This window comes from Myotis davidii, unplaced genomic scaffold, assembly GCF_000327345.1.
Source record: "Myotis davidii unplaced genomic scaffold, ASM32734v1 scaffold404, whole genome shotgun sequence".
Lineage (NCBI taxonomy): Eukaryota > Metazoa > Chordata > Mammalia > Chiroptera > Vespertilionidae > Myotis > Myotis davidii.
In genome coordinates, this window is record NW_006295824.1 from 2133307 (window position 1) to 2159752 (window position 26446).

The 26446-nt window shown below is 35.7% G+C and overlaps 1 protein-coding gene across 1 annotated transcript in view; it reads right to left on the bottom strand.

The window, feature by feature from the left end:
* Positions 1-26446, bottom strand: part of GALNTL6 (polypeptide N-acetylgalactosaminyltransferase-like 6) — a 987982-nt gene that overhangs the window by 549216 nt on the left and 412320 nt on the right. The window contains exons 4-5 of the mRNA XM_006770738.2: positions 19601-19739; positions 7839-8005 (exon numbers count right to left, since the gene is read on the bottom strand). Coding sequence (XP_006770801.1) covers positions 7839-8005; positions 19601-19739 — 306 coding nt within the window. The remainder of the gene's footprint in view (positions 1-7838; positions 8006-19600; positions 19740-26446) is intronic.

Sequence of the window (26446 nt, forward strand, 5' to 3'; positions counted from 1 at the left end):
ATAACCTTTTATTTTATCTCTGAAAGCTATGCCTGCCCGAGATCTGAAGCCCAACATCCATAAAATGGTTTCATACAAGTGACGCCTACTCAAAACAGCTGTCTGCAAGGAAACTAAATGGAATTTAATCTGCCATAAAATAAATTGCACAATTTCTTTTTCTTGAGTAAGTCATGCCTTTGTGGTGTTGGTGAACTGTAACAGTTTTGCTTTGAAAAGAATCAGCCCCTTCTATGCTAAACCCCTATTAAGTCAACCACCTGAAAGTTTCCTTCAGAAATAGCAACTGGAAAGCCAGGTCAGCTTGTCCACCACCTGATGAGAGGGCTTCCCTACTAAATCTTTTTAAAAATATATTTTTATTGATTTTGGAGAGGAAGGGAGGGAGAGATAGAAGCATCAATAATGAGAGAGAGTCATTGATCAGCTGCCTCCTGCATGCCCCCACTGGGGATCGAGCCTGCAACCTGGGCATGTGCTCTTGATTAGAATCAAACCTGGGACTCTTCAGTCCACAGGCCAACACTCTATCCACTGAGCCAAACCAGCTAGGGTCTGCTAAATCTTTAAAAGGACTAATTTAAAACATTAGCCCTAAATCATTGTTCTAACCAAACATAAATATGTTTAATGATGTTTGTTATGAAGGAAGGATATATGAAACTAGCATATATTGTCAGTCATTTAATGTAAAAAAATGACAATCTCACATGCTTCAAACTGATACTGAAGCAGAGAAAAGAACTGCAAAAAGAGTAATATACTAGTCAGAAAAATGACAGTAAGATGAGATTCACCATCTCTTCAAATAAAGTTATTGGAAAATACTTTAATAATAACTCAAAGAGCAAATATAAATATTTATAACCCCCAAATAGACTACTTTATATGGGCATTTTAAAAAGACAACTCACAATAAAGGAATGGTATGTTTCAATGTGTTAACTTCATTCCCTTAAGTACACAAAACATTTTTAAGTGATAAAGCAAAAGAAATAACAAAATTTTTCAAATGTGAACTTTGGTCTAATATTGTATATAATATCTAACATACATTTAACCTAGATGATGGAACTTAGGTTTTGCCTCTTCATTCTATTATATATTTTCCAAAATACTTACTTTTGAGTTCAAAATTAGCTTAGATATCATTCATTCTGGTGACTTCATTCTCTCAAACTACAAACTCATATTCTACATTAGAACAGCTTAAAATAGTTTTTTTAAAATATCTAACTTCATAAAATTGTCTATTTGCATTGAAGTTGCAACAAATGTATCTTTGTAAATTCAAGATAAACCTTACTGAATCTTAATTTTATCAAATGTAGATATACTATTGCTTTCTTTAGAAGACAGAAAACTATAATTCCCGTAACAATCATTAGCAATGTTCTGAACCTACCAGTGCCAGTGTTATAAAGGCTAATTCATAAAACAATCAATTAAGAATACATATACCGTACCGTAGCCAGTTTGGCACATACCTAGGTTGCAGGCTCTTCCCTGGCCTGGGCCTCAGTCAGGGTGCTTGCAGGAGGCAACCAATGGATGTGTTTCTCTCATACCTGTTTCTCTCTGTCTTTCCCTCTCCCACTCTCTCTAAAAATCAATGGAAATATATCCTCATATGAGGATTTTTTTAAAAAGGAATACACATACCTTTAAAGTATCTCAAGATCATTTATTTTAATCTTTAAAACAGGTACTTATTCAAAATAGGTTTCTACTAGAATGAATAAAGCATTCCAGTATTAATGATGAGAATTGCAAGTGTGTGTGTGTGTAACCCGCAGTAACACTCTTGAAAATGAGAGATTATACACATTAGCTCTGTAGGGAGAAACAGATAAAACAAAATGCTATTCCAAACATTCATGCAAAGGGAAAGCTCATCAAGGATACAAAACTCTCAAGATTATTCCCAGATAAATTCTTTTATGTAGACATCTACATCACGTGAGATTACATTTTTAATTTAAAACCAGAGGGAGAAATCCAAAAGTGCTTTGCCTTCTGAGACCAATTCTACTCAGTACATATTCTGTCACTGATGGCTAATTACTCACATTTTATAAATACAAGGAGACTTTTTATTAGTTAATTTTGTAACTTCCCAAACTTACTCTGGGAGATAGGTTCATTTCCCTGTGACCTTGCGAACACATCCTCTTTTACATTCATATTTATGACCCTTGGAAACAGTACTACTCTATGTCTTAGATTCCCTTTTAACCACAAATGCTCAACTAATTGGTAAAACACAGCCATTTTATTAAAACTATCCATTTGACCGCTGTGCAACATGATATACACATTTATCATCAGAAAAACAGAACAGCTTTCTCTCAATTCTTTAGCAAATGATGAATTGCTAAACAGAAAAGTACACAGTTATAGTTTCTTAGTTTATGCTACCTATTAATATTTATGATTATCTTTTGATTTTAAATTAAAACATTTTTACAATTTAAAATACATGAAATCTAAGCAATCCCAAGATTCATTTATAGTGACTCGCTCTCAATAAATCTGAGACATAGAAATTGCTTGTCTCATAGTCTAGTGGAGTATCTGATGGAATACCAGCACTAAAGCATTTTTGTTGACTGTCATCTCAGAATCTTTATATGCACTTTAGTGTTAGTATTTCATCATATAAAATAAAAATGCACTACCATTCTTCTTCTGTTTTACAACCTTCTCACACTGATGATGTCTTCCAACTCTCAAAAGCTGTAAAACTCATGCTAACTGATTTGTCTGTTTATTGAAACTTTCCTTAATGTATAACCAGACTATTTGAGTCAAATAGGACCTGAAATTCAAGGCTCAGTTCATTTGGAAATTGATTGAAAAGATTTTTACTATTTAAAAAATGTATAAACACTCAACCATGTGAAGACTCTATGATTTTTATGGTAATATGGATCTTTAAAGAAAGTGCTTTCACACACACACAAACACACACAAACACACACACACACACAGGGTGTCCCCCAAAAATGTATACATACTTTAACAGCTTTAGCTCAGTTTTGAAAATTAAATGAATTTTAATAAACACTGGCATAAAAATTATTGAATTATTCCAAAGCAAAATATATCTATAAAATGTTAAAAGGCATTTGTATAACAAAGAAGGAAAAATGGCAAAGAAGAAAATAATAGCAGTAAAGTGAGATTGAACATAAAATGCTATCAAATGAGTTCATACAAAAGCAGAGCAAATGTCTACAAATTTGTGAAAATGCTGAATTCTATCAAATAAATAATAAATGAAAACTAATACATGAAATTCTATCTCAACCTTCCCTTTACAGATCTATAAGTACAATATGCACAGTTTTTTGAAGCTATACTGTTTATGCACCCATATTACACACTGAATCATAAAACCCCAACTTGAAACACATGAAAGTTATTTTGAAACTCTGATTGGCATAAAAATTACATAGAGATCCTATTAAAATGCAGCCTCTGACCTATCTGGATGGGGCCTGAGATTCTGCATTTCTTCTAAGCTTCAGTGTAATGCTGCTGGCCTGGGGACCACACTTTGGGCAGCAACTACTCATGCCATCTGTAGAAAAGTACACTCGATTTTTTTAGTGGCTGGCTTTGCTGGACTGGAGGATTGTTTAAAGTCTATGATTTTCCCTCTGACTAGTACGTGGAGCATAACAGGTCTTCATGAAACTCAACTCCCTACCTTTCCCGATGAGGACGTTTGAAACAAGCAGGGGCAGTAGCGACTGACCGAGTGTGAATGTGTGTGAGTGCATCCAGTGTGCAGCAGCACTTCCATGCTGGCATTTCGGAAAGTGTGTCAGCGACTCTCCTGCACTAACCACAATTTGAACTTGCATTCATCTCAGCAAACTGGGTTTAGAGAATTGTCAGGTTCAAATATATCCTATCTCTGAGGTTAAGCCCCAGCTTATTTCACACACTTCAACATTTTCCATGTGGATGCTGTTAACGTTGCCTGGAATTTGGAGATAAGCCCAGGATTAGTCCTGCTTTAAAGTCATCACGAAGCCTTATTATAGGCCCCAAGTTAAGTTGTTAACTGTATTTCTGAGAGCTTACTAAAAAAAAAAAATATAATCACATTCACTCACTTTGGTAAGCTTCGGACAGCAAAAACATAGTGCTATTGTTGAAAACTCACCTGCAGGCATGCACCTTCATGTTGTTATAGACAGTAGCCTTACGTCCTGAGGCTGAAACAATATTCGGTTTACCAACCTTGCTTGAGGAAGAATATCTAAACTGAGACTACTAGATGGGATACTCACTTATTTTTTTAAAGCATTTTGATAACTGGGTCAAACCTATTCAAGTAGATTTTTAAAAATCACTTTGCGATGTTCATAATTATTCAGTAATTATAAATTATTGTAGTATTTTCCTTCTCTATTGTTATGAAACCAACTACTCCAGAGTTTTCCAATCACTATATTGCTAACATTTTTGGAACTAGCAATTTCAAGTGATATTAACCTTATGTTATTAATATGGCTAATACGTTTACTTTCCTTTTATTCATTTTGTGTGTGTGTGTGTGTGTGTGTGTGTGTGTTTTGTTTTGGTTTTGGGGTTGTTTTTTTTATTTATAGCTACTCTATTGACCTTGAGGACATAAACAATAAGGCAGCAATATCTGAATAAATCTTGTCAAAATTGTATTGCCCTTGGCCAAAGAATATTTCAGAATAACCAGGAGAGCTATAGTGCAAATATATTGGATGCATACTGAACTTCTAATAATGCGGACTTGGAATTGGAATATATTTCTAAAAATAAATATAAAATGGAACATTTATATATTAGAAGCTTATGATTTCTGAGTTGTCATAAAAAAGTATAAACATACTTACAATATAAAGTAGAATAACTTTTAACTTCATAGCTATAGGTAATATTAAAATTAAAAGGAGCAGAAAAACCTCTCTGTCTTAAGGGCCCTGTAAAAAGAGATGCTGTAGGATAGTTTCCTCCTAAGAGTGAATATAAACTTGTAAGGAATTTTAATCAACCCTCATGTAAGACCACTCATATAATTTTAGGAGGGTTCTATTTATTCTCCTTTTGATGAAAGTCTAGAATTTAATTTTTCTTTAAAATATGTAGTAAATTACCAAGTTATTTATAAGTTTAGAGGTTTTTAAAATGTTAATACACTTCTGATTTTTCCAACATGGTGCACATTACCAAAATTTGTCTTCATGTGCCCTCTGACTTCTGTTGTATCTGGAGATAACAGGTAGATAGGTGGATGAATGGGTGGATGGATAGATAGATAGATAGATAATTGTGGACTAGATCTGATAAATTGAGAGGATCTCCTCAGTATGGAGAATGTCTATATTATAGTAGCAGGGAAGTATTTGGTGAGTAGAAATCAGTAATTGAGAGCAACTACTCTCCTCTGTAGTGCGTAGTTCACTCAACCATCCAAGATAGCTCTCCATCAAAACCTTGCCATGAGGAGCTATTTACATAACTAAAGTTACTTATCCCTACGTTGATAAAAAAAAAAAGTCTGAGACTGGGAAGTTAGTTACCCGGTGTCATAATAACTGGTGATGATAATCTAACCTGTGTTTATTAATGTTTTATATTTCAAATTATTCAGAAAGCAGGGTGATATCTTTTAGGTCTACCCAAATCCTAGTATTTTTATCAGTTGAGATTTTGTAATCTGAGATATAAATTCGGACAAAGAGTCTCCCCTAATCCATGCAATTTTGGAATTACAATGTATTCTAAAAGATAACAGAAGCACTTCCATAAAACATTTCTTGCAAAGTTTACTTTTACACATATTGATACATTCACATAATGAAATGCAATATGCAAATAATTTAACCTTTTGAAAATTTAATGATCACAAAGCAATACTTTCAACTTGAGAGTTCATAGGAATAGAATATCTATGATTTACCAAAGCATTAATATTATTATTATTCTTTTAAATGCTCAATAAGGAAGTCAGAATCACCATAAGTATCCCAAGTAATCCTTTTTCTGTTACTTTACTAACAGTAATTACATTGAAATCTTCTGGAACTCACTCCCCAGGTAACATTAGCTGCAGGATAGTCCCTCAGAAGCACTACTGTACAGAAGGTGACAGTTATTTGAAGTCAAGACAAAGGTAGATGCCACTATTTTCTATCTCTTTAAAGACTTTCAATAAAGAAATACCTCTGAGAAATATTCAGCAAAAAATGTTGTACAAACCACAATTTCCTGTTACCAAGTGTTTCCTACTGTTACCTCCAGGTCAGAATCCTGCTGTAATAAATAGTTTACCAAGACAAAGTTAATTATGTAGAAAATTCTCCACAGATACACCGTCTGATTTCTCTGAGTACCAGTCAACCCAAAAAGACCAGTTGTTTGGTGTGTGCAGCCTGAGGTATCTATTCCCTTGTTCATTCCTTTATAGAAAAGCAAAGTCTTAGCTTTCACACATTAAATGCCTATTTTTAGTCTGAGACAAGAATGACTGTTTTGAACTAAATAGCCTCAATTAGAATAAAAAAGAAATCAATGTTACATAAATAGAATTTTAAATAATAAATTTCAAGTTTAGATACTGGGTTATGCTCTTAGGTAGTACTGAATGCACATTTTTCAAAGCAAGGCAAGGCAAAACCTGCTTTAAAATCAGCATAAATCACCAAGTTGGTAGTTTACTATTTTAATGGAATGATGTCAGACAACCTTATTTTTGTCCTACCAATGTTAATATTAGGCAGATCCTGAGTCAGTATTTGAAGTGAATCACTGAAGACTAGAACTCTCTTAAAGAAACCTGAAAACTAACATACTAAGCAGTTTTACTTTTACATAATTTTTGGATACTATAAAGAAAAAGGTGTTTTTTGATCCAAATAAAATTTCAAAACTTCAATTAACCCAGATGATTTCAAGATGTATTCTCTTGTGAGGCATAAGAAAAATATGCAATCAAACTATTTTACTATCACTCTTTCTTACAGTTGTACAGCATTTTAAGCAGAGCCCTTTCATGCAATAAGGTAGAAAATTATACCCTCAAATAGATGAATATCATTAGAAAAGGTTTCCTCCTCTTCACTCACACCAGCAAGAAAGATAAAGATAAAATTTGTTTTCTCTGCAGTATCAACTACTTCCTCATTTAGACCAAATATAATTGGTAAAGCCTAATCTCAGGGAAGTTTCTATATTTTATCCCCCGTCTTATAAAACCAATTGTTTATCAGAGTGCTAAATTATTAAAACTTGTATCAAATTTGCGAATACACTGTTAAGCCAGATTTGTTTTATTATTTTTCAGATATGACAAAATAGCTAGAATTGCCAAAGAAAATATTTGTGTCTCACTATAATTTTTAGTATTTATGAAGTAACATAAGCATAACCCGGAGAATGTATCATACTTATAAATAATAGAGTAGATAATCATCAGAAACAGAAACAGGTTTTATAGTTCTATTGAAATATTTCACTATTCATAAGTACTCACCATGACATATTTTGCAGTGTTTGTCCTGAAGCTGAAAGTAAAATTTGAGACATTTGCTAACCCCTGCCTAATTTACAACAGGAATGTCATGCAGATTTTTTTATACTGCCCCAAATAACAACAGTAATTTCTCATTCTGTTTATTTTGCATTTGGCCAACATTTTATGAAATCACAACATAGACAAAACTTCATAATCACTTTTCAGAGAGAATCAAAAAGAAACATTACAATAACCTTCTGCCTATTTTAAGCCTATCATGTTTGTCTAGGAGGTGAATGACAGAATCAGATAAAATATTGCGACAGTCTCTTACCTCTGTCACTGAAGTCATCTACTAGAATGATTTCTGCTATCAGACTCTCCGGGGTTCGGTTAATTATACTGTGTATGGTACGCAGGAGTGAAGTCCAACCTTCATTATGAAATGGGATAATGATGCTGGTGTTTGGCAGTATTTCCAGGTACAGCTTGTGCTTACAACTGGAGATAATAAAGGGACAAAAAAAGCTAGGTCAAACGCAAAACTATAATATATTACATATTGCTATTTACATATTATGTTATCAGAAGGATTTGAAAACTAGACCTTGTCTAATACTGACTTTTCCAGCCAGAGCTTGTACATCTTAACAGTTACTCTGCTTATTCATGGAATCCATTATTAATTTCTTTTCTCACTCTTTTTTTTTTTAAAGAATTTTATTGATTTTTAGAGAGAGGAAGGGAGAGGAATGGAGAAAAAAACTGATGTGTGAGAATGAAACATCAAGTGGTTGCCTTCTGCCCAACCCCCACCTGGGGTCAAGCCCACAACCTGGGCATGTGCCCTGACCAGTAACCGAACTGGCAACCCCTCAGGACATAGGATTATGCCCAACCAACTGAGCCACAGAAGCCAGGGCTCGCAATCATTCATAATAAAATAATTATGTACCCTTTTTTGTATCCTCAAAGACCAGGCAAGAATTACATTAAAATGTGTTCTTGTGAACTTAAAAAAAATATTAATAAGGATAAATTTTTGGTTTTTTTTTTTAATAGTGATAACTAATACTTATTGACTGCTTACTAAGTAATAGCATATTTTATTGTGGTTAAATACACGTAACATAAAATTACTATTAGCGACATTTAGTAAATTCACAATGTTATGCAACAATCATCACTAATTCCAGAACATTTTCGTCACTCCAAAAGGAAACCCCGTATCCACTGCTCTCTCCATTCTCCCCTCCCACCAGTTCCTGGCAACTACTAGCCTGCTTTCTGTCTCTATGGATTTACCTATTCTGTATATTTCATATAAATTGATTCATATAATATGTAGTCTTTTGGATCTAGCTTCTTTACTTTAGCATATATTTTTAAGTTTTTAACCAGGTTGAAGGGTAAATTTTATGCATTAAAATTGTGGTTAACCTTTACATGGGTTTCCTACAAAATTTTGGAAATTCACCTTCGTTAATAATGATGCTTAATCAGTTTTGGTTGTGGTATGTTTCAGCAGCTAGGTAGCAGCTGTACAGGGGAAAACACAGTATTAAAATGAAATCAATGAACATTTAATATCCAATCATTATACACTGATATAACCACATAATAAAATCACATTTAGATCCAAACAAAGAGAGGTGATTGATCCAAGAGAGCGACAGCGTCGGAGCACGTTACCCTCACCTCCTCCCAGGACCAAACTGGAATTACAACTAAAATATAGAACCACCAACCTGAATAACAAACCAAAGACTACCTGAAACAGAAATCGTATAACCAAGAATTTACAGGAGGCAGCACATGGAGACTGAAAGGAAGGGCGGAGACAGGAATAGGGCTGCCCTTCCTCCCAGGGGCAGCAGCTGAGAATCCAGACACAGGGGTGGGCAAACTTTTTGACTCAAGGGCCACAATGGGTTCTTTAGCTGGACCGGAGGGCTGGAACAAAAACATGGATGGAGTGTTTGTGTGAACTAATATAAATTCAAAATAAACATCATTACATAAAAGGGTATGGTCTTTTTTTTTTTTTTTAGTTTGCCCATGCCTGACAGAAGGATGTCTTAGCTACATAAGTTGCCCTGAGGAGCAAGATCTCAACCCCATGCTGGGCTCCCTAGCCCAGAGCACCAGAACCAGAAAGAGGTACCCACAGAATGACTGGCTGTGAAATCAGAGGGGTGTCTGTATGCCAGGAAGAGATTAGAGTCTGCAAGAAACTGGGGCACCCTCTTAAAGGGCCAATACCCCAAATCTCATTGGCAGGGAGTCCCCCTGGGTGCTGGTGGAGGAAGAGTGGAGCAGGCTAGACTCATGTGAGGAGAGACTGAGGTGTGTGGCTCCAGGCAGAAGCACCCGAGCTGAGTGCCTCTCTCACACCACAGACACCATCTTTCTTGGGTGGAGCACTCCCCTCCACACACCACCAACTTGGGGTAAAGCAATAGCGCCAGCCTGCGGAGCTCAAGTCCTGCAAAGGAGTCAGTGGCCTGGGCCCAGGTTGCAGAGTTCCGGGGGATTCCAAGGGTGTCAGTGACAGTTGTGTGCCTCGGGGGTGAGGGTTTCTTGCCTTAAGGATTCACAGACCCGTGGACAGATACATAAAATTATCAGAATCAAATCAGACAAGTGACATAACAGATGGCCCAGAGGCAGTGAGAGCTGGAAGGAAGTATGGCTAACTTAGTCTGAAAGAATCAGGGGCGTCTTTATAGATGAGTCTGTACATCGAGAACAGATCATGCAGGATCCTGAAAATGATTCTAAGGGATTTGGACATTAGCCTGTAGTCAGTGTAAAGTTCCCCACAGATTGTCAATGATGAGAAAGACAGAACTGTGTTTACACGTTCCCCCCGGCAGCAGGCAGACAGTACGTTGAAGACAGCAGAGACTACAGGTAGAAGAGCAACTGTAATAGTCCTGGCAAAAAAAAAAAAAAAAAAAAAAATGGAGGGTGCTGATCTGATTACTCAAAGGAAAACCAACCGCCTGGTGACAGTGTTTAATCTGATTGAATTATATTTCATCATTTTAGCATTAACCTGCTCTAAAGGATGTTGAAAACACTCCCAAACTCAGCCATTGGGATCAGGAAGCTGTGGTCCAGAGGGCTGCATCTCAGCATTGCTAGGAATATTGAAGCATATACAGGGCTTTATTAAGAACCTGCAAACTGTCGATTTCAGGTTTAATCTCAGGACAGGTTGAGAATGGAAGTTTGTTAAATATGAAGACAATGTAACGATATGGAACTCAAAGAAATAAGTAAAATAAAGAACAATTTATATGTTTATGGTTACAGGTATGTAGCAAAATTACAATGAGGAAATAGAGACATCAAAACATTTGCTGCATTAAGTTTACAAAAATATGAATGAAAATGCCGGTAATTATTGTATTTAATATTGCTGTATTATTTTAAAATAAACATTTGCATAAAATTAACTTTAAGAGTTTAGGAATGGCTCAGAGATTAGGGCATCTCTTTGTTAAGCAACAATTTATCTAAATGGAATAAAAAAAAACACCACTTCTTCAAATTTTAAATGAATCAGAGAGACAAAAGAAAGAGTTTACATTCTCAAGTTACTTGAGAGAAATGACAAATCATGAAGGCATTTTAAAAGCTGACAAAAAACCTACAAATTAGTCTGAAAACATTCTTCTAAACCATTGACAATAATGAAAATAAACTTCAATAGATAATTTCTCATACTCTTCTGTTTTCCCAAAACAATCCATACACATTTTCTGACATTCTCTATTGTCATTTATTAAAATGAAAAATTTAAAATATTTTTAGTTTAACAGCATTGCTAATTTTAAACATACTTAACTGTCATTCCTTTTATAGCTAATTTATCATTATAATGTCATTGGTTTCACACACAAAAATAAGTGGTTCTTTTAATAGGAATAGGCCTAAAGTTCATTTTAATTACAGGTATATAAAAGAAGTGCCATACTTGTGATATATATTTTTTCTCTAAAAGAGATATTTTATCATTCATAATGCAATATAAACATTTATACTGCAGGCATTTAGGCAAACTTGCATTTGAGATTGTTAAGACCTTTGTATTGGTCTTACCATCACCTAAACATTTTTCCTCGATGTCTAAGGCTGAAATTTAGTATTAATTACAATGCCAACACTCACATTTTAAAAAATCAAACTCTTGTATTGCAAGATTTGAGTAAAATGTTTGGTTGGAAGTACTTGCATATTTCAGTCCTTAGGTCATTTTGTTAACTTATCTAACATACAGCTTTATTTTTTGTTTTACTGAGTTTTTTCGTATCTACTTATATTAAGTGTATCAGAGGGGAAGTAATGTTGTATTCATAACCAATGCCAAATCCCAATGGCTCAAAACAACAAATATTGTTTTTTAATTCTTCTGCATGTTCACCACTGATTGGCAAGAAAATCTCTGCTCACTGTAGTCAGTGCAAACAGCAACATTTGACCTGTCAGTCATTCTGCCAGAGGAAAATGAGAAGGCTGATGGGTCTCGAACTGGTAATGAAGTGGTTTGCCTCTAAAATGACCTAATGCTTTCTGCTTACAACTCATTGGTCAGAAGTAGTCACACAGCATAAGGGATACGCTATCCTATAGGATACAGAAGGAACATCATCAGACATATTTGCCAAACCACACTAGTGAACACAGCCATTTCAGTCTTCTGCCTGCTTTTAAGTAAAAAGGGAAACTGTGTGATGACCTTTAATGGAAAAACAAAGAAGATTCAATTTCTTCATTGACAAAAATTATAATATTTAAGGCTCCACTTCCATATAAGTTCATTTCATGATAGAGAGATCAAGTCATCAAGAGGACACAACAAAATGTTTTATGCGCCTAATAACAGGGTTTCTGAATATAGTAGTAAAAGTTGATAGAAAAGCAATTAAAGATAACTCCATGGTTACAGTAAGAAATTTATTCTTTAGTTTGTTCCTTTTTTTTTCAGTCTCTAAAGGTAAAGGCTTAGATAATTGATTTGAGGCCTTTTGTTCTTTATTTTTACCAGCACTGAATGATAGAAGATTAGAATGATTTCATTATATGAACTGCCTGAAATAAACAGTTTTAAAATATTTATTTTTGTTCATTTAAAAATATTTTGAAATTTCCCTTCAACTTCCTTTTGAAATACCGATTGCTGAAAATATGCTTTAAATTTCCAAGTGATTGATGATTGCCTTGTTATTTTTCTGCTAATTTTTAATTTATTTTATGGTCATAGAATATACTTGTAAAATTTCAATTTTTTAAAATCTGTAGTATTTGTTTTGTAACCCAGGGTTGGTCAACCTTGAAGACATGTTTCATGCATAATTGAGAAGAATATATACACTGCTGTTGTTGGGAGGAGTGCTTTTTTGTTGTTTTTCTTACATTTCTTCTTTTCATAAAATGATACATATATGATATAAAATGATATATATCTATAAATATATATATATGTTTCTCATGTGAAACAAATGAAATTTGGAACATATTTCAGATAATGTTAAATGTGGTAAAATGCCATTGCACAGTAATGATAATAGACGGGCAGGAAGTGATATTTTGAGCTTGCATTAGAGTCCACATTCTAAATGATTATGGTCTTGTACCATTTTATAATAATCATTATAATTCTCTGAAATGTTGATAAAGAGTGCCAATTCAGTTCCATCAGTTTCATTAGGCTGTGTGTGGGAGAGAAAGCAAGTTGAAATACTGTAATTTGTTTGACTTCATGGCTACAGCAAAATGGTCCTGTATTTTGGGGGTGCACTTAGACCACCGTTTGACGCATTTACAAGTACCAGTGTCAACATCTTGGACACTCTCCAAATCAATTAATTAGTTAACTATTTAATTTACTGCCTTTTAGTTTATCAAACGCCTTATAAAATAGCTTTACTACGTATAGTATAGCTAGTGAACCAAAAAAAAAATTTTTTTTAATCTTCTCAAGGGAACCACTCATGTTCAGAAAGGGGAAATGCTTCCCTTTAATTTTTCATCATTGTATGATTACTTGCAAAGCCATCATAGTTCAGCTGAAGTTCTCTTGGCCCTGTTCTCAGTAGCGGCAGAATAAAATGTCAACTTGGCATCTGGCTAGTGACAAGCGTACTAGGGAGCCTATCCATGTAAGTCATTTCCAGGCACCAATTTACATAATTGTTTTAATGTCAGATATTCAATTTCCAATGGCTGGTTTCAGTCACATTGTTTCGCTGTTCTAATCTTGCCATGTCAGTTGGGCTTGATAAAGCAGTGATAACTGGTAATTTATTTTGCTTTGACAGGCCTGAAAAATTAGTTTGGACTACTGGATAAACGTGCGTGTGTTTGATAGCGTGTGCACGGCAGGGGATGGTATCCCTATGTATTTATTGGGTCTCCTCGTACAGAAAAACTTATCTGTAAATTAATATTCATATGGCAATATGATTAACACTTTAATGTAATAGGATATTTTGATGTCTATACTAAGGAACAAAATTGTGTGTTGTGTTCATGCAGCTGTGTGTTCATTGTGGCATTACCGTGGGAACATCTTGAACACTGGGGAGAGCAGAAGTGGAGGCTGAGATAAGTGAGGTAAGTCGGGGTGAGAACATGAAAGGTGATGGTGGCTTTTCTGGGCGATTATTTTTAGGGTAACAGGGGGTCTTTTAAGTGTTTGAGATGATATGCCTTAGTTCTTAATGCTCACTGTTACTCACTCTGTGGAATGTAAGAGGGAGTGTGTGAGGATTATGAGGTTATTCTAAAATTCCAATGAAGAGATGATAGTGGGTATAGCTGAGCATTAGGGAAGTGCATGCACTTGAGATACATTTTGGCATTACACCTTAGAGAGAGAATTCATACTAGGCAAGGAAAGAGACCTTGGAAATGTACTAATGTATCGATGTCTATGCTAATTTGCATAAGCTAACCTATAAAAGCGACTCAAGGGTACTCACTTGAACCACAGTTTTGAAAGGTTATTTCCTATCTGTTGTCCCTGTTCAACGCGCCCCCCCCCATCTGTGTGTGTGTGTGTGTTATACCATATTTTCTTTTATGTTTTTAAACTTAAATTATTTATTGTTTAAAAGTATTACATAAATTTCCTTTTTCCCCCATTAACCTCTCTCCAGCCGCCCGCACCCCTGAGCACTTGCCCTCACAACTCCCCCCCCACCCGTGTCCATTGGTTTTGCTCATATGCATGCATACAAGTCCTTTGGTTGATCTCTTACCCCCTCACCCCCGCCTTCCCTCATAGGTTGGACAGTCTGTTCGATGCTTCTATGTCTCTGGTTCTAAATTTGGTTCCTCAGTTTTTGTTGTTCGTTATTTTCCACAAATGAGTGAGATCATGTGATATGTATCTTTTTCTGATGTTCTCCACAGTGGCTGCACCAGTCTGCATTCTGTTTGTTTGGTTGAATTTAGACATACCCTAGGATGGAAGAACATTTGATTCAAAGGACATGTTTCCCATCTTCCTCTGTGATAATATTCAAACCTGACAGGAGGACATGACAGTCATTTTAGCTTAATTTCCTTCAAAATTCACTTGTAAACTTGGTGAAAGAAGATACTTTATCACTTCACAAGTAAATCAGAATAAAAATATGAAAGGAAGCTAGCACCTCCGAAAGTTCTGTGTAGTTTTTGGCATAGAGGGGGAAGATGCACATTTGTGCCCAGCCGGTATGGTTCCATGGTTGAGCTTCGACCCATAAACCAGGAGATCAGGGGTCAGGGCTCATGCCCTGGTTGAGGGCTCAATCCCCAATGTGGGGAATGTAGGGGGCAGCCCATCAATGATTCTCTCTCATCACTGATGTTTCTATCCCTCTCTCCCTCTCTCTTCCTCTCTGAAATCAATAAAATATATTTAATTTAAAAAGAAAGGGAAAAGTCACAATTCAGAGTAAAACATTTAATTTTTTTAATCTTTTATTGATTTCAGAGAGGAAGGGAGAGGGAAATAGAAAAACCAATGATGAGAGAGAATCACTGATCTGCTGCCTCCTGCATGCCCCCACTGGTGATTGAGCCCACAACCCGGGCATATGCCCTGACCAGGAATCAACTGTGATCTCCTGGTTCATAGATCCATGCTCAACCACTGAGCCACACCAGCCAGGCCAGAGTATAACTATTTTAATTCAAAAATATCCCAGTTACAAAGCCACCTCATAACTGCATATTAATTAATGTACATGTGCATCAACTGGACCTGTATGAACATGTGTTCTTTCATAACAGCAATAAAGTTAACCTGATGTTACTGATGCATCAGGGATCTTCTGAAAAGCCTTCATCAACTCTCCTTTTCACATGGCTCTGTTGTGTCCTAATCTCATGCATTTCTTTTCATAGATGTAATTTCATCTTATGCATATTATTTATACCATGTTATAAGGAGTATGTGGTTACTACTGATTAATTTATTCATATCTATGGCGTAACACTTAAATATTCTTAAATCTTATCTTGCTAACAATATATTTATGCATAACCTTATCAGTTTGCAGACTTTCCATTCTTTATGGTTTTCTGTTCCCTATTTATAATTCTGATCTTGAGCTGGAGGTGAAAATAAGAGCTTTTATAGCATACAAAGATGTAGCATGCCAGATGACTAAAACAAACAAACAAACAACGCACCATCAATATACAGGTGGGGAAATTCTGAAGTTGGTAAAATGAAGCCAGACGAGCCAGATAACTATTAATTAGACATTGGCCATGCAGAAGCTCTCATAGCAAAATTCTTACCAACACTACATTAAATAAAATATAAAGAAAATATGTTCTAAGGGCATATCTCAGGTTGAGCCCAAGCACTATGGATATAGACATAAACAGGCAGTAACTAAAGAAGGGAGTATTTAAAATATGTAGACATATCTTTTAAAATGTGCAAAAGTCAACCAGAAATGTAGGACCAATACTATGGAAAAAGAAGTGGAAAATCTGACAATACCAAAGCATAAATAGTACGAAAAACAAAAATGTAATTTACAAAATTGGGAGGTGAAAAAACTGCTGAGAAAAATACAACCAATTTTGGTAAAACATTAATGAAAAGCTTGGAATTTATTATTAGGATGATCAAATTATTGCACACAGGCCAACATACTTCCCTTCTTCTATGGCTCCTACTTTATGGAATCTATTACTAATTCAATTATATAATAAACCCTCCCCCCCCCAAAAAAAGCGGTTCATTTAATGCTAGTGTAGAAGAAAGGACAAAAAAAATTTCTTTCTGATTTGGAATTTCTGAAATCATTCATATTCTAAAAATTCTTCACAGTTCATTAGAATATGCACTAAGCAAATCAAAACACCTAAAAACATGACTTACAGGGCAGATTACTGACTGTACTCCCTATAATTTACACCCTTGTGGCTATCCTATAACTATTTGTACTTCCTAAGTCCTTTACCTTTTTCACCCAGCCCTCCGAACCCTCCTCCCATCTATCAACTGTCAGTATGCTCTCTGTGTCTATGAGTCTGTTTCTATTCTTTTCGTTTGTTTTGTTCTTCAGATTCCACATATAAGTGAAAACACATGGTATTTGTTTTTCTCTAAGTCAGTGGTTCTCAACCTTGGCTGCACATTAGAATCACCTGGGAATCTTTTTAAAATCCTGACTTCTGGGCCTCATCCTCCACAAATTCTGTTTCTTGGTTATGGGGTGGGGCCACAACATTAGTAACAAAGAAACAGAATTTCCTGAGGATGAGGCCCAGAAATCAGGATTTTAAAAAGATTCCCAGGTGATTCTAATGTGCAGCCAAGGTTGAGAACCACTGCTCTAAGTTATTTTACTTAGTATTAAAACCATCGAGGTCCATTCATGCTGCTGCAAAAAGTAAGACTGATTCTTTTTTAGAACTATGATTTTTTTCTTTTTTTCTTTTTTTTACTGAATGTGAATTAATAAATGGCCAGAGAACACTTGCAAGTCACATACATTTTGCATTCTCTTCCATGAGCCCATCCATATAAACACGCTGTGGTCATTCACCTGCAGCCTATTAAACTGATAACACTGGAATAGGTGTCAAGTTGCTTTTTAATTTCAAGTGCCATTTACACAGAGCTGCACACCCTTACAGTTATGTGTGCCTGCATTTTGAGAAGCGCAGATGAGGTCAAAAGTGTAGGATTTTAAACAGTGGGGTCCCTGCAAATTTGACTCTTGGATTCCTGCTTGGAGGATCCTGGCAAAATCAGAGGCAACTTCAGATCTCCCTGCCTCACTGAGAGTCAGAAGAATGGATGAACCAGGTTAATATCATTTTTGTATCTCACACTTAACACCTTGTTGTCACCTATCTCCAACATTCTCAGTTAAGTTTTTTTTTTTCCTTTGTTGGTATCATTCTAGTAGGTGACTATTTGTCCTACTAGATACCCAGCCTCAGTAAATAAGTGAAAATATGGTCACAGAACATATTGTAGCCACATTTTTATTCCCTGACATCTATAATAATGTCCTCTGATACTGTTCTCGGTGATTCTAATAAAATTTCTAAAGTATTTTTCTTTCCATTTTGAAATTTCATTTTCCATTATTGCCTAAGAACATCTTTCTCCGAAAGGTGGCAGTTAAATTGGAAATACAGTCTCTGAGGAGAATGGGAATATCAACCGTGTTTTGACTTCAGTGATTTTCGCATTGTCTCCATCTGCAACTCTTTCCACTTGAACGCACATTCAAAGATTGGAAGTGTGGGGGTGGGAGAGGAGGTGGATGGAAATTATTCTCTGAGCATATTTATTATGCCAACAATGCAATTTAATGCATCTTTGATGGTGTACAATTAGGTATTACAATTTCTCATAACTAGACATGTTCTAGGTCAGTGGGAATTACTGTAGATAATTTCAGGTGGCCTGGGAATAATTTGGCTAGCTGGAAGGCCCAGACCCGTGTATGAAGCATTTCGCTTAGGGAAAAATTTATTTGTTCTTCATATTAATCCTCTGCTGAACTATATTGGGAAATGCACATTCTCATAAAACCTGAGGGGGAAACCAGTAATTCTTTTATATTTTAAAATGAATTTACAAGGCACAACAGGGCAAATAAAATACTAGTAGTGCCCCAAACCATATTTTTTTTGCAAAGGTTAATTATTCTTGCACAAAATTAAGAGTTTTATTTACTGTACATTACTAGTTTAATTTAAATTCCTACTCCTACTTTTATTAGTTGCCCTTATTTTATTTTCTCTAATTTTCTTTATGTCATAACAGTGGTGCCAAAGGAAGAGTGAGGTGGGGGAGAATTAAACATATTATAGTTGAATAGATTTCTCCAATATGTAGAATTCCACAACTTCAAATTCTGATCACATTCTATGGCATACTTTTGGCATTATGTATGCTATCGAGAAAAACCATAATAAACTAAGGGGAAAAAGCAATGTACTTTAAGCAATGTTAGGAGTAGGTAGGTGTGGACAGAGAGAAGAGGGATTATTCTTGTTTCCCTTTAACACGATAACATTTAGCTATTAATTCAGTAAAAACTGAACTCACTGTCGATTGACAAGCCACAAGCAATTCATAAAGTGACAGAAAATTGAGCAACTGCCATTACTTTTGAATTATGGGTCCATTTATTTCAGGCATTCTTCATGGAAGATGTAATTGTAATGGCACTGACTATGACGGGTGTAAGAATGAAGCTAATAGAAAGTACATATACACACACATTCTGACAGCACTAACCACAAGAAAAAATAAAAAAACTTGTTTGCTTCATAATCTATGTGATCAAATGTAATGGTATGGGTATTTTCTAAAAACATTTCATTTTTAATGGAAATAATACAGAGGACTCAATAACAAACACGTGTCTTAAGTTTTAGAGGCGCTATTCTTTTAGAATTTTAAAGACCATTCCAATTTAAAGCAGACCTATTTAAGGCTATGAAATAGAAAAGTTTCTATAATATTATTAGGGCAAAAGCATTAGTGACATCTTAAACATAATACAACTAATTAGCTAAACAAAAAGAAACCACCTCCCGCACTGGCATGCTGATACTCACTTAGCATGACGAATGTCGGGCAGAGACCTCTCCAGAGCGATATTGTTGCTGACAAAAATATTGAAACCATTTTCCCTGTAAGCTGAGTCATCGTGGTCGTCTTCAGTGAGGGGGTAAGGTTTCCCCTGCTCACCCTTCCCTAGCAGGAGGCGAGAAAGCAGGGTTATCGTCTGTGTAAAAACCATTCCATTTCTAACACAGATAATACGCTTTGAAAGTGTCTATTTCTTTAGTCACCTGTTAGCATACTCCACAGAAGGCACTAGCAGTAAGATTTGCTTATGCCATCTTATGTTACTACTTTATTTAGGAAAAAGAAATATGTTCAAGATAGATTTTCGGTGTATGTTTCCTAACATTTGCATTCTGATTCTAATATCCATACAGCTGTATAATTTGATTTTATCTGACATAATTGTACAGAAAGCTATCTTTTCATTTACTCCCAATGATTGACATCATTTCATTGCTGCACCACTTAGAGTTAGACCATTCCACTGAAAATATACTTTAATTTTTTCATTATAAACAATGTTGAAATGAACATCTTTGTTTATATATTCCTAGTTATGTCTTTTTGGAGAAGGAAGGATAATTCCCACAAAGAGAATTGCTAGAATAGCTTCAGAATATATTTGGTAATTTTCAAACATCCTCAGAAGCATTGCAAGGTATTTCAAAATTTACTGGTGACACATAGATTATCCATACTCTAATTTGCCTTTCTTGATTACTAATGCAATTAATAACTTCAGATATTTATCATTTGTACTTCTTACATTGCAAAATGACTATTCAGTGTTTTTAAAACAATTTGTATGTTTTTAGGAAAAAAAAAAAACTATTTACTGTGTTACTAAAGCTTTAAGTACAAATGTCCTAAACATTTTCTAAGTTTATTTCATTGAAATCTAATTTACCACTTCTACTTTCCAGTTCTGCAGGCATCATCCTAACAAGTAAAAAGTCAAACAGACTGAAAAATGAACTCTTCTTAGATCCATAAGGGGGGAGAAAGCAGAGAGCAAACTGCTCCCCCCGCCCCCGCAGCCCCCCCAAATTAGAGGGGCAGACAGGAGAACACAGGAAGTTGAGGCTTACCAGAGCAGGGACCCAGGCGTGGAGAGGGCTTGGGAACCAGCGCCAGGAGAGAAAAACCTGAGCTGCAGGTTGACAAGTTGCTGGAGGCTCAGTGCAGACAAGTCTGAGCATTAAACACTCCAAAGGGGAGGTACCAAGTGATAGGGGCTCCAATAATTTGGGGAGAGTTATCCCCAGAAGCTCAACCCGGTTCTGAGATCAAATATCGAAGAAAAACCCTCTTGTACATCCAGTAAGGGAAGGAGAAAGGAGCCATTTTGACAAACGGGTCAGAGCCCAGTGTTTGTCTTAATAAGGTCTGTCCTCCGGCGAAACTAGTTAATCCTTTAACCAGAGCCTCACCTGCGGGGCTATTCTCAGAGCCTAATTGAGCCGGGAGAGGGGAACACAAATGCAGCCCACCTGAGCCATCCTAGTCAACCAGAGGCGAGGAAAACAGGGCAAACGTGTGGTGAAGTTCACAGTCCGGAGGCTATGCTCAACGAAAGCCTGATCTTAAGACTGTAGAACACTTCCCCCCTCTCTCCTGCACCTCATCCTCACATGACTAAAGGCCCATTTACAGCAATTCGTTTTACCCAGCACAGCATGTCCAGCGATCAAGAAAAAATTACAAGCAAGGCACACCAAACAGCAAAAAGCACGACTTGAAGAGACAGAGCAAGCCTCAGGACCAGCCATGGCAGGGATGTTGGACATAAGAATGGGAAGTTAAGACGCGATTCATATGCTAAGGAAAAGTAAATAGTATGCAAGAACAGATGGGCCATGGAAGCAGAGAGATGGAAATTCTATGAGGGAGCAAAACAAGAAATGCCAGTGATAAACACATTGTAACAGAAATAAAGAACGCCTTTGATGAGCTTATTAGAAGACTGAATACAGCTGTGGAAATAAGCTCTGACCTGGAGGTTATATACCAGGTACTATTAGAAGCCTCAAACCAAAAGCAAATAGAAAAAAAAAAACAAAAACAACCTGTTTGGAACAGAGTATCCAATTACTGCAACTTAAAAGAGTATAACATACATAATGGGAATGACAAAAGGAGAAGACAGAGGGAAAGTAACAGAAGAAATAGCACTGGAAACAACGACTGAAAAGTTACCCAAATTAATGTCAGATACCAAGTCATACCAAGTCATTTATCCATGAAGTTTAAAGAACACCAAACAGGATAAACGCCAAGCAACAACAAACTATACCTAGGGATGTCATTTTTAAATTAAAGAAAATCAAAGATAAAGAAAAATATCCTGAAAGAACTCAAAGGGTAGTGTGTGTGTGTGTGGGGGGGGGGGGGCCCAAAAACACCTAACCGACAGAAGAACAAAAGAACAAAGATCAGAATTACACTAGACTTCTTCTCAGAAGCCATGCAAGCAAGAGGAGAATGAACTGAAATAAATAGTTGAGGGGAAAATAACAACATATATTTCTGTACCCTGTGAAATTATCCTTCAAAATTAAAGAAGGAAGAAAGACTTCCTCAGACAAACAAATATTGACGGAAGCTGTTGCCAGTACACCTGCCTTGTCGGAAATGTTAACAGAAATCTTTAGAGAGAAGGAAAATGATACAGGCCAGAATCTCGAATCCTCATAAAGAAGGAAAAACACTGAAGAAGGAATAAGGGGAGATAAAATAAAAACATTAACCATTTTATTTTTCTTACTATTAATTGTAATAGGAGTTCATTCAAAATATAATGCCAACATAGACTATGCGTGCTATGTGTATAGCATATATAGTATAGACACACACTTATGTATGCTTACATAAAGTGAATGACAACAATGACAGGAGATACGGGAGGAAGGAACTGGGATTACTTTGCTATTCTAAGGTATTCACACTACCTGTGAAGTAATGTAGTATTGTTTGGAAGGGGACTTGGATTAGTTGAAAATGTATATTGCAAATTCTATGGCAACCACTTAAAAAAGTAAAAAAGAAAAAAAAAGAACTATAACTGATATGCTAAGAAAGGAGAGAAAAATATAAAACTAGAGGCCCAGTGCATGAAATTTTGTGCACTGGAGGGAGGGGGTCCCTCAGCCCGACCTGCACCCTCTCTCAGTTTGGAACCCCTCGCTCTTTACTTCCCACCTGCAGCAGAAGCAGGAGAGGCTCCCACCACCACCACTGTGCTTGCCAGCCATGAGCTCAGCTTCTGGCTGAGCAGTGCTTCCCCTGTGGGAGCGCACTGACCACCAGGGGACAGCTCCTGCATTAAGCGTCTTCCTCCTGGTGGTCAGTGCACATCATAGTGACCGGCTACTGTTTGATCTATTTGCACATTAGGGTTTTATTATATGGGAGTAGAGGCCCAGTGCATGACACTCGTGCACAGGTAGGGTCCCTAGGCCTGGCCAGCGATCAGGGCCGATCTGCGGGGCTGCTGGCGGGGTGATTGGGGGGCCCCTGCTGGCACCTGCCTTGGCCGGCCTGGGCCTGCAGGCTGGGGGCAGCTCCTGTGTTGAGCATCTGCCCTGGGGTGGTCAGTGCATGTCATAGTGACCGGTCATTCTGCTGGTCCATCTGCTATTTGGTGAATTTGCATATTAGGCTTTTATTATATAAGATCCCAAATTAAAACAATAAAAGGCAGAAAAATAGTAAAGACAAAAATACCTCAAGGAATAAGGGCAACAAATAGAAAACAGTAACAAAATATGGTAGATATTGAACATTATCAATAAAACTTTGAATGTTAGTGGCCTAAAGTGCCAATTTAAAGACAGATAATGTTAGAGTTGATCAAAATATATCTAATATTTTTCCATCCAGATGATTTTATTTTTCTTTCATTGTTTCATATTTACATATTATATTTATAAATAAGTTCTTTCTATTCCAATACTATTTTTAAAATTAATTCATGAAATCAGAATTCAAGTAACATTTTATTTTTATTTAATCCGTTACAATTTTTGAATCATCTGGAACTTGTTTTTGTGTGAGACACCAGGAGAGTCTCACATGTGTTTTTTTCACAAATGGTTAGGTAGCTGTAGGAACTTCATTTAAAGAATAATTTGTCTTTTTCCTTCCTGCCTTAAATTGCCACGCACATAAATGTTGCACTATTTCTGTGCATATTTAGGAGCTTCCATAAGAATTTGTTTCTCTTTTCTACCAATTCTTATGTTGTAACTCTGTGGCAATACATATTTTGCAAAGCCATTTTTTCACTCACCATATTTTTTTTAGACAACTATCACATGTTTATTTTTCTATGTGAACTTCAGACTTATTTTACTATTAATTAAATGGTTACTTTGCATTTAATTTTGGAATTATATTGGCTTAGTTCACCTTTGGAGAAGTGTTATTTTTTTATATTTTTCAGGGCTCTTTGGATTTTAGTGGAGTTTGACAGAATTTTCTTTTTTTCAGTCCTATGTATTTTTGTTAATTTTTTCTATGTATGTGTTTTTCTGTACTGTACCATAAGTAGTATCATTCTTCCATTGCATTTTCTAAATGGCACACACTAAAGTTATTGATTTTTATACTTATTTGTCGACCAGTCACCTTACTGAACTCATTTTCTATAACTCTATATTATAAACACATATACATATATGTCCATATCAGGTATTTTCAAGATACACATCATTGTATTTCAAATAATAATATTTATGTTCTTCTCTTACACTTTTCTTCTTGGGTACAGCATATCTGATTTACTGTTTTATTCTATAGTTAATACTAAATAACATTGGTGTAAACAGGCACTACTCAAGTAAAAACTTTAGTGTGATTGCTGCTTAACTATTACAAATGTCAACTGTGTGCTGTATATGCATTTCTAAGTGAGTGTGTGTGTGTAACTTAATCATGTTAAGAAAAAAATCCTTCTAGTGCCAATTAATTAATGGTTATTTATCATAAATAGGATAATAAAGTTTACCAAATTATTTTTAAAAATTGAGGGATTTACATTTTTCACCGTATTAAGCTTTAATTTTGCAATATCTTATTTGTTTTTAATTAATGCAATTCTTTTGTTGTTGTTGTTAGAAAATGTGGCTTTTATAGCAGTATTCTCTCACATAAAAGTGGAAGTTTTTCTTTCTCCCCTGCCTTCTGCCCTGATGACATTGACCTCAAAGAGCTGATAGACAAGGTAAAAAAGCTAGGGACTGATTAGAAACTACATACTCCCGAAGCAGACTAAAAATCTCTCCAATTTAAATGGAGAAAAAGAAAACAAAATTAAGGGTTTCACTTTTGGAATTAAAAAAGAAAATAGTGGGTCATGCCCGTTTTCTTGGTTTGATTTCTTAGGAGAATAGGCAACTTACCTTAAATGTAAAATAGCTAAGTCTGTGAGAAATGATTTTTGAACATCCACTATGTACAAAGTACCACGTTAAATCATTTTATATATACTTTTTGTTCAACACTTTGAGGTAAACATCGTCCTACCTATGTTACATGTTAAGTAAACAAAAGAGAGACTGACATTTCCAATATGCATTTCCACAACTGGCAACTAGCCATCAAACCTGAAAAACTTTTAAAGACCTATATGTCTCTCCCATGAGTGGCCATATTAGCTAGAGACCTTGTATAGCACTGGGTTGATAGACCACTCCATAATCCTATTTAATAAAAAAAGGATAATGCATAGTAGTCTTTACTCTCTTCAATAAATTTTTGTTTTCAAATTTATGTGTCCAAAATGAATGCAAACATCCCTGTTTGCATTTCAATAATTCTTGTAGAGATATGTTTAATGCTGAGCTTTCAGATTCAGCTACTTTTAAGACTACAAATATAAAATTTTAAAGCTACACATTCACTAAAACATCTGTCAATCAAAGGGAAATTCATTTTCTTTGTACAATTTAGTCTTCAGATTGATAAATCTCGTGAGACAAGGCCTTTCAAATGAATGAGTGATTCTCTAAAGTCATAAAACCAAAACTTGTGAGTCACCAATAATGGCATACTATAAAATTTCTTCATTGCAGTTGTGGGAATAGGTTTTTAAATTTTATGTTCTTATCTACAAAGCCTGAAGTTTTTACTGCAATTGCTACCAACTCCTCTTAAGTTTTAGTATGCCGAGACCTAAGATCTATAAAATGTCATGTGGATTGACATTCTTGTAAAAAAGAAAGAAAGAAAGAAAGAAATCCAAACAAATAAACAAAATGTGTATGTTAAAAAATGTTATTACTCTAAGGTCTTTAGAGTGTTTGTTAGATTTCAGAGAGAGGAAGGGGGAGTGAGAGTGAGATAGAATCATTGATCGGCTGCCTCCTGCATGTCCTCTACTGGGGACTAAGTCTGCAAACCCAGCATTGTTCCCTGACTGGGAATTGAACCATGACCTCTCTCCTGGTTCTTGGGCTGATGCTCAACCACTGAGCCACACTGGCCAGGTGACAAGTGATTTCTTATTCAAGAGATTATAAAGAAAAGGGGATGTGTGAGAAGAGATGAAGGAATGAAAAATGTTACTTTATATAGTCATTCAAGAGCACAAACACCACCAACATCACATTCTCTGTTAGGGTCATGGTGGTTGTTGAAAGCGGGGTGACTTTGAATATAAATGGACAAAAGTAGGCCACTCACAGAAGTCCTACACCAAGATTAATATTACCTAAAATGTACTCCAAATTTAAATCCCATGAGTTTTGGTTTGTTGGTAGTGTTGTTGGTGGTGGTATGTGTGGAGGTACAGGTGGGACAGAGAGATTGAGGACCTGAATAAAAATGTATTTGCA